The 16,568-nt window shown below is 38.5% G+C and overlaps 1 protein-coding gene across 5 annotated transcripts in view; it reads right to left on the bottom strand.

The window, feature by feature from the left end:
• Window positions 1–16,568, bottom strand: part of AAGAB (alpha and gamma adaptin binding protein) — a 61,739-nt gene that overhangs the window by 41,276 nt on the left and 3,895 nt on the right. For 4 of the 5 annotated variants that reach the window (XR_008392453.1, XM_037155788.2, XM_037155787.2 and 1 more), the window contains exons 2-5: window positions 4,954–5,144; window positions 4,690–4,786; window positions 4,264–4,353; window positions 916–999 (exon numbers count right to left, since the gene is read on the bottom strand). Coding sequence is in view for 4 of the 5 variants with exons in the window: in XM_037155788.2 (XP_037011683.1) it covers window positions 916–999; window positions 4,264–4,353; window positions 4,690–4,786; window positions 4,954–5,144 (462 nt within the window). In the remaining variant the exon portion in view is untranslated. Of the gene's footprint in view, window positions 1–915; window positions 1,000–4,263; window positions 4,354–4,689; window positions 4,787–4,953; window positions 5,145–10,324; window positions 10,435–16,568 lie in introns of those variants that run through there. The other variant, XM_037155786.2, reaches the window with a different exon arrangement.

Here is a 16,568-nt window from a genome sequence, read left to right as displayed (position 1 = left end):
CAACTTCTTTGCATCACTCTCTTGTTAAAAAATCTCTAGAGACTCACTAACTCCTACAGGACAAAGCCCAGATTCTCCTGCCTAGCATTCAGGCCTCTCTCTTCTAAGCTAGCACCAACTTCTAGGTGAGATTCCACTAGTGACCCTAACAGGGGTGTTCAACCCACAGCCCGCAGGCCACATGCAGCCCAGGATGGCTTTGAATGTGGCCCAACACAAAACTGTAAATTTACTTAAAACATTATGAGATTTTTTTTTTGTAATACATGTCACAATGTATTTAATGTGTGGTCTAAGACAACTCTTCTTCTTTCAGTGTGGACCAGAGACATCAGAAGGTTGGACACCCTGCCTAGAATATACAACCGTTACTACTGATGCAATGCGTCCTCCCCTGCCAGTCACTCTCCCTCTCCACCAACCGGAATCCTGCCCATACCATGAAGACTGCTGCCAAGATCCACTTTCTCCTTGAAGCTTGCTCTATACCTGAAGCCCACAGCTAAGGCCATTTCTCTGACCCGAGGGCACTACTGTTTGTACCAGTCATTCTGTACTCATCTCAAGTTGCCATGCATGATTTCAGCATTTAAAAAGTGCAAGTTTTGCACAAGTGGACTACGAGCTCCTTAAGGAGAGGGTTCATCCTTCATAATATTGGGGGTACATCTCAAAGCCAAAGACGATGCTAGGCATATTATAGGCAAGCTCAAAATTCTTACTGAATTAACTATTAAACGGGCATTTAAAATTCTTAGAAGTATTACTTTTGGTTCTTTCTTCAACTGAGGACTTAAAGTTGAACAAATCTGCAGATCTGATATAATTTTATGGTTTCAAATATATCCCAATAATTTTAACCTTACAAGAAACAAGAGGAAAACTCATTAACACGTTTGGTCCCAAGTTACTTACCATTCTTCATCACTACGTTGGACCAGACATTGGCATTCAGGGCTTGAACAATTCGCTTTACTCCTGTAGATTCTGGGAAGTCATCTAATCAGAGGGGTAAAATACATATATTTATACATGCACACACGTGTGTGTATACCAAGCCACATTTTAAAATAACTGTAGCTTACTTATTTTGCTTATTTAGTTGTTATTTCATATTATAATTTATATAATGAGGGGAAAAAACAAAGCAAATACAGAGCTCAGAGCTCAGAGCTCCCATAAGAATATTCTAGAAACTAAAACAATGAGAAAAACACACAATATTAAGAGGCTTATATAATACCATCATCCCCATTGCCTCACCAACGACACCTACTCCTATTCTCCTGAAAATGTCAGTTTCTGTTAATTACACAGTCCTGGGAGAACGCTGGAGTACTATCATTCATGGTTATTTATGCTAAAGGCAGGAATGGCTCTCTTAGTATGCTAAAAAATCCTGCAAATGCCTGTTCTTCTCCTGGGAAACAAAATAATTATTGTTTATAACTGATATCTAGAGAACAACTTCCTGATTAGAGGAAGATAGTTTAGAGAAGTGAAATTACTATTACTATAGTGTAAGAGGCAGGCAAACTGTCATTAAAAATAGCCAACAACTCAGCTAGTTCAGTATTGGTATTATCCTGCTTCTGGAATTTAATTGGTAGCACTCTAAAAAACAAGGTGCTAATCCCAGTTGGCACGTCAGAAATAGGGTGGTATTCTTAGCTACACTATAGGTATGAATGTGCAAAAAAGAAATGGAGATCCTTCAGATAACGAGTATCCCAAGACTGCATCTGACTGAAAAAAGAGTGTCCTATGAGAGCACAGTCCACATGGAACCTGTCTCTAGTGGCCTGGCCACTAGATATGCATTTGAACCCAGGGTTCTGCAACTTATTAGCTATTTGATCAAGAGCAAATATCACTTGTGCTATTCTTAAAGAAAAGTGGTGATGACACCACTCCATGCCCCCCTCTCCTAGAAGATGCAGTGGAACTGACAATTTTTTAGTGTAACCTTCTCTAGACTGGATACTCCTTGAAGGCAGGAATCACGTCTTACTAAGTTCATTATTTCCACTGCCTAAAACAGTGTCTGAACAACAGCAGGCACTCAGTAACTGACACATGGATGAATCATTTAAAAAATACTAACCTACCACTCTGGCTGGTGTAGCTCAGTGGATTGAGTGCGGGCCTGCAAACCAAAGGATCACCTGTTCAATTCCCAGTCAGGGCACACGCCTGAGTTGCTGGCCAGGTCCCCAGTAGAGAGTGCCCAAGAGGCAACTGCACATTGATGTTTCTCTCCCTCTCTTTCTCCTTCCCTTCCCCTCTCTCTAAAAATAAAATAAAATCTAAAAAAAATTTAAAAAAACAAAAACAAACCAACCTACCAACTTAACAGAAACATGGTGAGGATTAAACCAAAAATACTCTACATGAGTTTATCGCCATCAATGTTTCTTTTCATAGATTTAAATTTACTTTATTTTAGAGAGGGGAGGGAGAGAGAGGGGGAGAGATACAACGTGTGACTGCCTCTGGTGTGCCCCCTACCGGGGACCTGGCCAGCAACCCAGGCATGTGCCTTAGACTGGGAATGGAATCGGCAAGCCTTTGAATCGCAGGCTGGCACTCAATCCACTGAGCCACACCAGCTAAAGCTATCACCATCAATGTTTAAATGAAGAAATAAAAGCCACGTTTATCTTAACTATGAATGATTCAGTTCTTGAAAGAATAACTATTATTTCAGATGATACAATGAAGAACCAAAAATATGGTCTGAAGAGCCAATAAGATGATGTGTAACACAAACAAGCATAAATTCTCATGTTGATGTTCAAGTAATACATGCAAATAAAGGACGAGGGTATGTGGCTTGAGAACTGTTTCCATTAAAGAACTCTATGAAGGTTTCAGTTACATTACCTAAAGAGGATATGTCAAAAATCTATTTTAAGATTAAGCTGAATTAATATAAGAACATTGTTCAGGTAAAGAGCAAGAAGAAGAGCAGTGGTATAAAGGAGCAGAAATTCCAAAATGAAAACAGATTTAAATAAACAACTCAAATGTTGACTCTCAAGGACAACAGGAAGAAGAGAAAACTCTAGTGCCAAAGATGGGTGACACACTGCTCGTACACGCAGAGCAGCGCACAGGTTTCAGGGGGCCCAGAAAGATGCAGGATAGGATGTTGCACTTGTCCATTTTCAATATTCTTAAAAGTGTACAGGGAGAAAACTCAGCCTTTTTATTTCCCTTTTGTCCTCTTCTTCTCTGGAAAGGTTTTATTCCCAAAGATAACATGTTGAAAAAATTTCAAACAAGCCATAATATAGAAAGACATTTCTTAATTCTTTTAAAGAATATGTTTCATGTAAGAATTACTTATAGCCTGTCTATGTGATTTAATTTGCACTGGCTGCCCCCGCCTAAAATGCCTTTCAGAACAACTGGCGTCTTCTCAATGCCCCTCCCCACTGGTCCTCTGGACACAATTCCAGTATGTTCACCATTTCCTCCCCAATGGACCAGCTGACATGTGAGAGTTCATGGTGTCAATCCCTTCTTTAAAATGATCTCTTCTGCCTCTGAAATACCACAGTACCAATATTTTTAAAATAATACCATATCCCACTTGGTAATTCAATTATTTGTATACACGTTTTATCTCTTGTACAAGATTATAAGGTTTGGATGGGTCGAGATCCATCTTATCTTTGCAGACGCCATGGCAGCCAGCACAGGTGTATGTGGAAGGAGTAAAGGTGAGGACAGAGCACGGGAGGGGACGTGAAGAGGAGGAAGAAACAGAAGAAGGCCCAGACTGTAGCAGAAGGCAGTTAAGTGCAGAGCTACTCCAAGAGGGTATTCTGAGTCCATTTTGGGTTTCAAATGTACAAAACACATGCAAGTAGGACTGACATACATCTATGGCTCCTGGGAATTCAGCCTTAGGTTAACAGGAATTCCAAATAAGGAACATAAGCTTTACCGACTTATGAATACAGGTCAAACTCTCCTTTTCTGGATGTAGAGAAAGAATAGAGATTAGGGAAATGACTAAGATTTATGGTTAAAATCTTCTACCTTTATGCACGAGAAAAACAAACACTTCAAAACTCCTAAAATGGGTACAGAATCCCCCAAAATGAATTATTTGATTAATGGTAAGACCGCACTGATGAATTTTGCAGAAATCTGAAAAAGAACATTTTTTAATTTCACTGTGATTTTTCTTCCGTGAGTTAACTAATCTCGTATCTCAAACCAAATGCCATGTCTTCTCTCGACATAAACACTCACCGTCCTCCTCAGGCAACTCTTCTGGACTAAGTTCTACCAGTTCAAAGCCATGTTTTATACACCATTCCTGAGCTTTTTGTCGGTTTACACCTAAGATAACGTGCAAAAAAACCTTTATAAGTAAAAATTAAACATGAATATGGCTGTGATACTATCCACAAATGTGTTTCCATTAATATCAACATTATTCTACAGGAACCCCAAATAAATATAAAGAAAATGATTTCTCAAATGCAAGTGTCCATTATTTTTAAAAAAAGAAGAAAAAGGCAAATATTGCAAGATTCTAAAGAGAAAGAGCTGAAAACACTGTCGTGAAGGAATAAAGTCAAATGAGACATGCTGTTCTAAGTTAAGGAAACGTGCTCCGCTTACCAAAGAGTGGCAGACGTGCACACCAATCACCACCCCATCAAAGCATCTTACCGTCCTCACACACTCTATCGCAGACCAAGATCATCACCTCAGGTAACCACGCTTCTGCCAGTGGAAGCCATGCGGAGACACTCTCAAGACCAGATTTCTGGAGGGAGGAAATAGAAACAAACAAAAGCAGAAAAACAGACATTAAGAGAACTTTTACACACACACACACACACACACACACACACACACACAGAAATAAGGGGTTAAAAAAAACAAGCACAAGATAATTTCTTATTTAAGATTCCATGAAAAACAAAATCTTACTTGGGTGCTGTCAAAGTAAACCACAAACGCTTGGACGGACTCTGCGATCTCTGCAGTGACTAGAAACTTGTTCGGCACTACACAGAGATTGATGTCCGCTGAGTAGTACTTATTGTCAATGGTCCAAGGATAAAACCTCACAGCATCGTTGGCAGTTGCTTCCACAACGAGATCTTCTGTTCCGAGGATATCTAAATAAACGACGCAACATTACCACGGGAAGTGCAAAACCGATGTCCCTCAGTCAATTTTCTCAGTAAGAGACTTCAGAATAATATGGAATTCAGGCTACTTCCCTTCATTTAAGGATTTCAAAGGGCCTCACATTCATTAGGGTATCTTCTTCTTCTCTGATCATTTGATTACAAAAGTAATGGTGACATAATTTAACTCATTGGCTTTTTACTGTAAGAACCGCAACACTACTGTGATTAGATTAGGTAGAAAACAAAACAGTCATCTCACCCAACACCCATAAAACAACAAGCGGGAGAGAATGACAGCTGTATTTATTTTACTGCTTATGAATTTCATGGGTGATGGAAGATAATAAGAATCCTAAAATTTTTTTAACTATTTCATACTTATTGCAAGCTAAAAAGATGACAGCATTAAGGTGAAGCCATTAAAAAATAAAGAATTACACATATTCCTTGGGTCAAATGCTTACACATTAATTCAATTAATAAGAGAATGCATACTGATAAATTATTCTCATTCCATTTATTTTCAGCCCTGTTCAGATTCTTTGAAAGCCAACTCAAATTCTTATTTGACAAAGACATTTATGGCAAAATTTAAATGTTTAATAGCCAAGCAAATAAAACGATGTAGAATATAATTAAATCTTCCAGAAACCCATTTCCAGCATGGGTACAAATAATGAAATTCTTCCAATAAAAGCCAAAAATAGATGTGGTCATGGAACCATCAAAGCATTTTGCTTCCATAATGTCATAAAATATTTAGAACTGGAAGACACATTAGAAACTGTTTCAACCTACGCTCTCATGTCTCACGCTCACACCTACAACCTCCATTTTATACAGATGGGGAAAATGAACTTAGCAAAGTAAAATAACATGCCTTTACCTGGGTTATTATTAAAAAGCACAGCAAAATGGCCACAAGGACCTTTTCAATGCATAATATTGATGAACATGTAAGGTATTTCTCAAACTCGCTAAAAGACACTGAAAACTAAAAATTAAGTTTTAAATGCCAGAGCTAAGGTTATACATTTGGAACACTGCCATAGTTTTCGCTCAACAAAAAGATATGGGAAAATTACTTAGTCCAAAAGACTTCTAGGAACATGTATAATAACATATGAAGCATGTATGTGCATGTGTGCACATGCATTTTTTCCATTGCTAACCTTTCACCATGCATTATTAGCAGGAACTGAAAATAAGACTTCATTAGGTTGGCCAAAAAGTTTGCTCTGCTTTTTCCACACGATGGCTCTAGTAGCGGATTAGTTGTCTAACTGCATTTGAAACAATTTTCTTAGATTGTACTGTGACAGCTGTCATATCAGTGTGCATTTTAAAAAAATTTATCAAAATTGGTGAACTTTTGTGTAGCCATTTTAATGAAGATGAAAGAAAATACACAACTTTTTCAGCTTTATTATTTCAAGAAAGGTAAAAACACAACTGAAACACACAAAAAAGATTTGTTCAGTATATGGAGATGGTGCCATGACTGATCGAACGTGTCAAAAGTGGTCTGGGAAGTATCATGCTGGAGATTTCTCAGTGGATGGTGCTCCAGTCAGTAAACCAGTTGAAATGGACAGTGATCAAACTGACACATTGAGAACAACCAACGTTCTACCACGCATGAGATGGTCAACATACTCAAAATGTCCAAATCAGTGAAGTTACTGATGAACATGAAAAATGTGCCTTTGACAGGAAAAAAACATACGAACTTCTTGGCCAACTAAATACCATTGACATAAGGCACACTTTGAAACTAACTTTCTACAATTTGTCACCAAAACCAGAATTCTTACTCTTAAGTTAACAGGTCTGGGCCAATATTTGAAAATCTTGATTTTACTCTGTCTTTAAGAAATCAGTAGTTCTTTCCAATTTCTATCTAAAGTCGTAATCTTTATTAGCAATCAATTTCATACCAACCAGCTGCAATATTCCTCACGGAGCCTTGTGGCCAGTTCAGGTAGGAAATAAGTAGAAAGAACACGTAAGTTATTAAAATCAAGGATTACGTTTTCATATAAATGTCTCACAGGAAAAAGAACCCTCAAGACCAAATTCCATATTGCATTCAAAGCTAATACTTCAAACTCCAAGCAGGTGACACAGCAATATGTCAATGAAGGCACATATGGAAGAAGGCAAACTAACCAAAGGAGAGTAGCAAAAAATGTATAAACTAATTGTTTTGGAAGAGTAGGAGGAGCCACCATATGGACCAGTCTTCATTCACGGGTAATTTTTTAATTGAAAAATCATTTTTAAGGAGGAAGCAGAAAGAGTAAAATAATGAATTATCTTATTGTTAATGGGGAAAGGAGCATGGTACTAGTATTTCTACCATCACACAATCAGTTATTGGTATTTCCTACACTGGTTGTATTGTTAAAAATTGGAATAAAACTAGGGTTATGCTTTTTCCAAGACAGTGTCTTCAACTAACATGAAAAAATAAAATCAGTCCTGGCTGCTGTGGCTCAGTGGATTGAGTGCCGGCCTGCGAACCAAAGGGTCGCCAGTTTGATTCCCAGTCAGGGCACATCCTTTGGGTTGCAGGCCAGGTCCCCAGTAGGGGGCACACAAGTGCAACCACATATTGATGTTTCTTTCCTTTTTCTCCTCTCATTCCCCTGTCTAAAAATAAATAAACAAAGTATTTAAAATAAAGTAAGGTCAATTAAAATGTCATACTAACTGCAATATAGAATACCTGAATCCATTAGGGGTGGTTCATTTTATTAATGAATACAAAACAAGAAACTAATGAGTGTTACTCAGAGTTCTTAAAATTTTAACTTTATACTGTCTTTGATTTTCAAATGATAAAGATATTTACTTAACACATAGAAAGAAGCCATTTCCTTCTCTTTTCTTTAAACCTAGATGAGAATAGAACTAATAAATTGGAAAAATGAATTTCAGCTTTCAATGTTTTAGTAGCTGGATTTTAAAAAATTATTTGTGCTGCCTAAAACAATTTGATCGCTCAATTTACTTATTTTTAGCATTTTATGTGTAATCAGATACTTTCAGCAAGGCTGCATATGGACTTTATTATCACATCTGTGCCATATTAGAACTAAAGAGAATAGTAACGACTGCCTCATTCTAGTTCTTATCATCAATATCATAATGTAGAGTTTAATTTAAAATATGTAAATGCCTATACTAAATATAGCTTTTCTCCCTCATCTTTTGTATTTGATCCCAAATGTTTAACAAGTTAATACTTTTCCAAATTAAAACAAAAATCACTAAAACGTATGCATACATGGCTAAGAGCGTCTGGAGACCAGCCAGTACAATTCACTCATTTCACAAATGAGAAAACTGAGAGCCAAAAAGGCACCTGCATTAACAGGAGCAGGGCCTAAAGTGGAATTCAGGTCACCAGCCTCCCTTCCCACCACAGCGCTGCATTACATGTCATGAGAGTTAGCATCCGAGCTGTATCACACTCAAATGTCTAATGGTCCACAAGCCAAAATTAACCTATTGCCCTTTTATGAAAACCAAAAATAACAGTCAGAACGAGAGCACCAGAATATAAGAGCACCTGCAACACCATTACCCATCAGAAAACCATCTATGAGTGTGGGGTATTTTTATGTCAAAAGTGAGTCATAGTGATCTCATGTGTATGGTGTGGGGGACAGTGCCAGACAGACTTCCTAGAAAAACCTTCAATGGTCTCCCATCTCTGCCCTTCACTAAACCGAGACTGATGTAGTCAAATGATACACAAATAAAAGCAGCAGCAGCTTCTCCCTCCTCCTGGTAGATGTCAGCCTGTCTCATTCACACTGTTGGCAGCCACCTGGTGGAGCTGTAATACATCATTTTTTAAGAGACACACAAACACCAGGTGATTAATTGCTTAGTCTGTTACTACGAACTTGGTTTCACAGCTTAAAATAGTTCATTACAGTGTTTTCAGGTAGCAGTTAAATGCCAACCCAGATCCAGTAGTAAGGATAAACCTTTCCCACCAGTTTTATGTGCAAGCATAAATTTTTCCCTGTTCAAGAAACTGTTTTACATAGCCACCAGTCCTGCAGCAACTCCTATTTGCTTTCTCACTTCCTTGGTGAACTTATTTCCCCTAGAGTTCCACGTGAAAAGAAAGAGTCAAGAGAGCCGAGGAGAGCTGTGTGCCAAGGAAGCATTTCAGTGCAGGAATCCAGCTCCTCCCTCCTCTTGCTCTTGCCCTACTTTGCACTACTCCCCATCTATTCCAATGTTCCTTCCCTCGGAGAAAGTGTGCATTTGGTAAGAAAGGAGGCAGCTGGTTTTCTATGGTTCAGAATCAGTAAGAGGCAATAAATACTCTCTCTAGTATGAATTAGGAAGCCAACCAAAGCTCAAAGGTGAATTCCCAAGTCACCACAATATCTATTTTCCCTCTTTCTCTCACACAGATATACAGGGTGGGGCAAAAGGAGGGTCACAGTTGTTCAGAGGGAAAATACAATAACTAATAAATACTAACACAAGAATAAACTCTGTTGAACATACTCACAGCTATAAATCTACTTTTGCCCCGCCCTGTGTATATATGTCCCCACCCAGGGGACCACCCAGACAAAATAAGCACATTCCAAACTAAGTGCATTCATACTGCTTTGGATTATTCTTATCTCCTTTTTTCCCCAATTTTATTTTAATTATTGTTCAAGTATAGTTTTCTGTCTTGTACTCCCACCCCAGCCCACCCACCCATTCCTCCCCACCTCCCTCCCATTCCCCGCCCCGAGTTTTTGTCCACGTGTCCTTAATATTTGTTCCTGTCTTATCTCCTTTTAATACCAACAGAATGTACACGTAACTAACCATGGCATTCCTTGTGAAAAGAAGTTGCCCAGCGGTTAGATCTTACTTTTCATGCCCCAAGGGAAATGAGAGGTGACACCTCAAGTCAAGACGGTCTGCACTCTTCTAAGAATACAGTTGATTTTATTTTTTTCTCACAGAGCTAAAACTGCTTTCACAGCCTCTGGGGTTTCATAACCTCAACCTCCTCAACCCCAGATGCGAGTGTCTTTCACGGCACATGCTCTTCTGCTACCCAGTGTTACTCTCCCTCCCCCTTGTCATGACAGTATTGACCCGACCAGGAAAGGCCAGGTCATAAAACAGGTGGCACATACCTGGAGTCAGACAGACCGGCATTGGAATGCGGGCCCTCTGTGAGGAAGGCACATTAAACCTCGTAGGTGTCTCATTTCCTCACCAGCATATGGGGACAAAAACACTTCTCAAAAGCTTCTGGAAGAGTAAGTGAAACAATGCATAAGAAAGCATTGGCACAGGGTAGGCCCCCGGTAAGTGTTCACTTCCTGCCCCCAGCTCAGTGCCCTGCACGGGTGACAGCACTTTTGACACGAGGGCAGGTTACGGACACACGGGGGGGTGGGTAAGAAACGTTACAATCAGGAACTAACCACCTCCTCTGAGCTGCTCTGGCCCCTCCCTTCCCAAAATAGGCCTTCTCATATTTTTCTTTTCCATTGTTAAGGCATAAACCGAAACAGAAGAGAAAGCAATTAGGAAAATTACAGGAGGCAGCAGAATCTGACGTCAGTTGAAGGAGAAAGTAGCCATTATGAATGCAAAGAATTGAGCAAAATGTGATGTGGGAAAAAAATAGGGAAGTCAAGAGTTTTCATTAACTGGCAATAGGCAAAGAGACTTTTAAAAGTCATAATCATCCCATATGTTGCAACCAGTTAGGATTCCACAGTCATAGTTTCTTGAAGATATCACATAAGTGGGTGCTGCTCTGACAAACAGTTGGTGGTAGGTATTAATTGACACAAGGATTATTCTCCAAGTACTAGGAGTAGGTGATACCGCTGTGAGGCATTTAAAGGTTAAACGTGCAATGTTAATGCTGGGACTTTACACAGACAAATGCTGGGAAATTCATATCTGTGGTTCTCTGAGTAATCACCCTGCAGTTTCCTAGTGCAAGTACAGTAGTTAAGTTTTGGGACAGCCCAAAGTTACACATAGAGTTTTGACTGCTGGGGGGCCTCAGCACCCCTAACCTTCACATTAACTGTATCTGCAATATTTGTTTCTGTCCATACGACAGAGCAATCACTGGAGCAGTATGAAGTTGCCGAGGGAGGAACTGGACGGAGTTAAAGCACCATGCCACTGCTTTACAACAGTACAGCAATTCTGGTTCGCTTACAACACTTAATTACCCTTCCCTCACATGCTCTCTGTTCTCTCTGGTCACACCCCAATTCATATATCCACGTGCTTTGGGGCTTTCTACACCACAGTGAAAAAGTTTTAAAAGTTGAAGCAGAGGAAATCCAACTCAGTCCTCCTCCTTTTCAAGTTTACTTTCTCCCAATAGCCATCTGGCAATGGACACCACCACAGCCTCCAGGCAGAGGTGGGGAGATACACGGTCTCCGCTTGCCCTTAGGCGACCTCACGATGCAGTCAGAACCAGACATGCACACAAAAACAAACAGCTGGCAAGGAGAGAGAGAATGTGGGGGAACCATCAGTCTCCAGCTTTTATGGGCTGCATGCAAAGACCACTTTATCAACCCCAGTGGCACTGCTGATGGACAATTCTCACCCATATTTGAAGGGGAAGGGTTTCTTTAAATTCTATTACTTACTTATTCAAAATCTAGTCCTAGATGTGCATTTAAAGCAGTCATTCTTTACAGAGTGATGCTGCTTCTGAGGGGACATATTTCAATATTAGGAGACATTTTTTGTTTTCACAAGTGGGGAGAGGCTACTGGTGTCTAGAGGGCCGAGGCCAAGAATACTCCTGAACGTCCTACAATGCACAGGCAACAGAGCCCACACAACAGAGATTACCCAGAAATTACCCAAATGTCAACAGTGCTAAGGCTGAGAAACCCTGACCTAAACAAAGGAATTTGTGGAACTGACTTAGCTGCATTTAAGAAACAAAATAAAAGTTCTGGAATGCGAAGTTCCTGTTATCCTTTCTTATAGAACTGAAACTAACCTTTGCGGGCAGGCATCATAAGCTCCCACCACAGATATAAATGCCTTTCATTTGTATCTGATAAAATATATCTCAAATGTCTTCTTTAATGATCTTAACCACAAAACTTATCTGGCAATTCATCTTAGATGCTTTAACAATAATTTATGATGATAGTGTTCTGGAAGAAATAATACATAAGCCTAAACCAATCAATTATGAGATTAAAAATATACTCGAATGGTAATTTTTCATAAACAAATCGGCATCAAGTAATAAAACCTCACAAAAAATGTCAATGTCTGCTCAGGAGGACAATAGTCTCTATGGCAGATGATACGTTACTGTGAAGGAGAGTGAACATGTCAGAGATAAATTTCCCAAGTAGAAAATGTTTCACAAAGAACATTCGTTCTGTTGCCCTGTATTCAAATATTGGAAATAAGCTTGGTCCATTGGAAAATATCACAAAGCTAACAGGTCCAATATCCCAGTTTCCTAAAGATCCTTAAAGAAGGTTAAAATCATAATTGGGCCATGTACAGTCAAAGCAACTTGGAAAAAGAAAACATTGATAAATTAGACTTCTATAGTCTTTAAATTTAAAGTCCTTTATTAAAAACTTCCTCATTTCCAAAGAAACCATCAAGAAAACCAAAGACAAGCTACAGACTGGGAGAAAATATTTTTAATTATTAAAATATTTTTAATATTTTTAAAAATAGGTCTCTATTTTTAGAGACCTTCAATACAGGTCTCTTCTATTTATAAGAGACCTGTATCTAGAATACTATATATGACGTACTCTTACAATTCATTAATAAGACAAAAAGAACTTAAAAATGGGCAAAAGATTTGAGTAGATATCACCAAAGAAGGTATATGAATGAACTATAGGTACATGAAAAGATTCTCAAAGTCAGTAGTTATTACGGAAATGCAGACCAAAACCACAATGACATACCACCTCGCACCCACTAGAATGGCTAAAACCAAAAAACAGACAATAACAAACGTTGTCAAAAATGTGGAGAACTCTAAACCCTTATACAATGCTGATGGGAATGTAAAATACTACAGCCACTCTGGAAAAGTTTGGAAGTTTCTTAAAATAGTTCAATAGGTTCTCAGAATGCCCATAACAGCATTGTTCATAATAGCCAAAAAGTGGAAACCACCCAAATGTCTATCAACAAATGAACTGACAAATATTGGGTTGGCCAACAAGTTCATTTAGTTTTTTCCATACAACGGCTGTAGTAGGGCTTAACTGTTTTGAACTTCATTCCAAAAAATTTTGTTAGATTGTATTGTGATAGCTGTTGCAACAACATGAATTTTTTAAAGAAAAATATCAGAATTGGTAAATTTTTGTGCAGCCATTTTTATATTGAAAATGGAAGATACACAACATTTTTGGTGTATTATGCTTTATTATTTCAAGAAAGGTAAAAATGCAACTGAAATGCAAAAAAAAGATCTGTGCAGTGTAAGAAGGAAGGTGCTATGACTGACTGAATGTGTCAAAAGTGGTTTGTGAAGTTTGTTTATTGGTATATTGACATTTTGGCCAAGTAATTCTTTGCTGTGGGGCTAAAATATTCAGAAAAGACAAATCTGTGAAGACGGAAAACACATTAGTGGTTACAGGGGTGGGAATGGCTACTGATGACAAATAGGCACAAGATTTCCTTCTAGGATGACAGAAATGTTCTACACTAAAGACAGGCGGGCACAGGCTGAGTGGATCAGTCGGACAGAGCACAGTCCGATACACCAAGGCTGCAGGTTCGCCCCCTGCAGGGCACCCACCGCACAACAAGCTGCCAGTGGACACATGAATGGGCGAGGCAACGAATCAAAGTTTCTCCCTTCCTTCCTCTAAAATCAATAAACAAAACAAACAAACAAACCAAAAACAAAAAGGCTGGATTTTATGATATTTAAATTAAATCCCAATACCCCTGACTAGTGTGGATCAGTTGGCTGGGTGTTGTTTGACCAAGCTAAAGGCCACTGGTTTGAGTCAGAGCACATGCCTGGCTGCTGCTTTCATCCCCAACTGGGGCTGCTGGTTTCATCCCCAACTGGGGTGTATCCAAGAGTCAACCGATTTATGTTTCTTTCCCTTTCTCTGTCCCTTCCCCTCTTTCTAAAATTATATAAATGAAATCTTAAAAAATTATATCTCAATAAAGGTGCTAAAAATAACCATGGAAGATGGAAGATAATCCTCTTGTTTTACTGACAAAATAGGTAACTGAAGCACACATTTGAGATATTTAGAACAATAATGGCACATGTAAAGAGACTCAGTAAATATCTGCGGAAATAAAAAGTTAAGTCAGAAAGCTAGGAGGATGGTAGCACTCAGTGCTCAATTCACACATTCCCTGCCAACAAACGTCCTGACAACCCCAGCAGAATCCAGACAGAATGGCGATTCTTTAATGTCAGCATAACAGTGCTGTTGCTTACCAAATGACCACACATTTTCCTGCTCTGAGCACCTGATTTTGATTCAGGCACAATATTACTTTTCCCCACCTCTGAGTAGAACCAGCCTTCAAGTCTGCCTGGAAAATTAATCTTTAAATAGGTTATTTGTCACTGAACCTAAAACATCATAGAGGCTCTTTAAGAGTTTCACAACTATCCTCTCTGTCTTAACCTACGTCAATCTTCCTTCCTGGATAAGTAATTATTAGAGATGTGTTTGTGGTATCTGTGAACACTGACTCCAAAATAAACATAATGTCGTGTCCAGATTATTCTTGCCAGGCATATTTAAAACAATTTTCATACTTTAACCTTTTAAAAAATTGGTTTTATATCAGATTTCATTATTTATTGAGTGTCACTATGTGTTGAGGAATTATACAGGCGAAAGGCAGGAAGTTGTTTAAATCGAATGACCACTGCATACTTTCTAGACGTTTTTACCTCTTCTATACAAAAAGAAGCAGTTAGCCCTTAAATAAACGTCTGAGTCTACATGCACCCAGAATCTTCCAGATGATACATAAATGGTTTGGGTGCAACGTGGGCTGATGCACAGTACTTTTCCACCGGTGTTTCTCCTATTCTCCACCACTACTGACTGGAATGCCATTTATTAGATGGCATTCCCTCCTGTTTGTTTATTTATTACAAACGGCTTATAATCATTTCACTTATTAATAATGTCTAAGGGATTTGGCTAAAACTTCAAACAGAAAGTCAAATTCCCTTCTCCACAAGGAGGGAAACAAATTAGGCACCAATAGAGGCATTTTCATTTATTATTAATTCATTTACTAAGGCCCCAACTACCATAAAAGAAAAAGTATAAACTTATTATGAGCAATAAATATTTCTGTAGTAAAATCTTCTACAGTAATTCCTCATATTCCTACCTCCACCCTAAATAAATGCAGTTCTGGTTGCCAAGAAGGTGATTATATTTCCCATACATGAAAGATCTGGAACTGAATCTTGTCTTCCCAACTGTTATGAGATGAAAACCTTAGGAAATCACGTCTTTGAGTTTTACTTTCACACCCATACAGAGACATGCACTTGCACATGCCTGCTGGAAGACAACATACCTATTCTAAGATATATTATCTAAGTCCCATTGGGTCTGGAGAGAATATAAACTCGTATTTAATCTTTTCTTTCTCTTTAGGTTGATGACTTAACATTATTCCTTTAATAAAGATAAAAATCATAAGCCTTCTTTTAATGTTAATCAAAAAATTGTAAAATACATTGTGTCACGGCTAAAAACAAATCAAAGCTCACCCACCCCCATTACCAGCTGAAATGCTTTAATTTGATCTCCTACTGAACCACTGTGGTTACAATTCTAGGTCCTTGTGGTAATCTTCCTGGCCCAATCTTTCTTCCTTTGAAGAAAATTAAGGGTTGCAAATATACAATCCAATCAAAGACAGAGTCCTACAACAAAAACAACAACAAAATAAACAACTTTGCTTAAGTGAAAATTATTATTTATTCCCAGAATAAACCAAAAGTTTACACTCAGAATATCTTAAGAAGCTACAGAAAAATACAAACTAGAAGACTCAAGCTCTTATCCCTATTCTCTTGCTAAACAATGCTGGCTAAGCTGTACAATAGCCTCTTATCTTCGAAATAAGAATGTCCTACTTAGTAAGTTACTTTATGATCCTTTCTTTAAGTACAGGAGTCTGACGGACCTAGACACAAACTGCATCTTGCACAAGAATGAAGCTTTCCCAAAGAAGCAATGTCATAAATGACGGCTGGCTTTGCCTGTGTAATTATTTAAAAATCTTCTTTTAGGGTTAATATTCTCTATCATTTCTTTTTTTAAATTTGTTATTCTGTTACATTTGTCCCAATTTTCCCTCCTTTGCCCTTCTCCTCCCAGCCCCCACTCCCAG

The sequence above is a fragment of the Artibeus jamaicensis genome, unplaced genomic scaffold (genome assembly GCF_021234435.1).
Source record: "Artibeus jamaicensis isolate MK-2021 breed Jamaican fruit bat unplaced genomic scaffold, CSHL_Jam_final contig_548, whole genome shotgun sequence".
Classification (NCBI taxonomy): domain Eukaryota; kingdom Metazoa; phylum Chordata; class Mammalia; order Chiroptera; family Phyllostomidae; genus Artibeus; species Artibeus jamaicensis.
The sequence above is the reverse complement of the archived record's forward strand: the minus strand, read 5'-3'. Positions and strand labels throughout refer to the sequence as shown.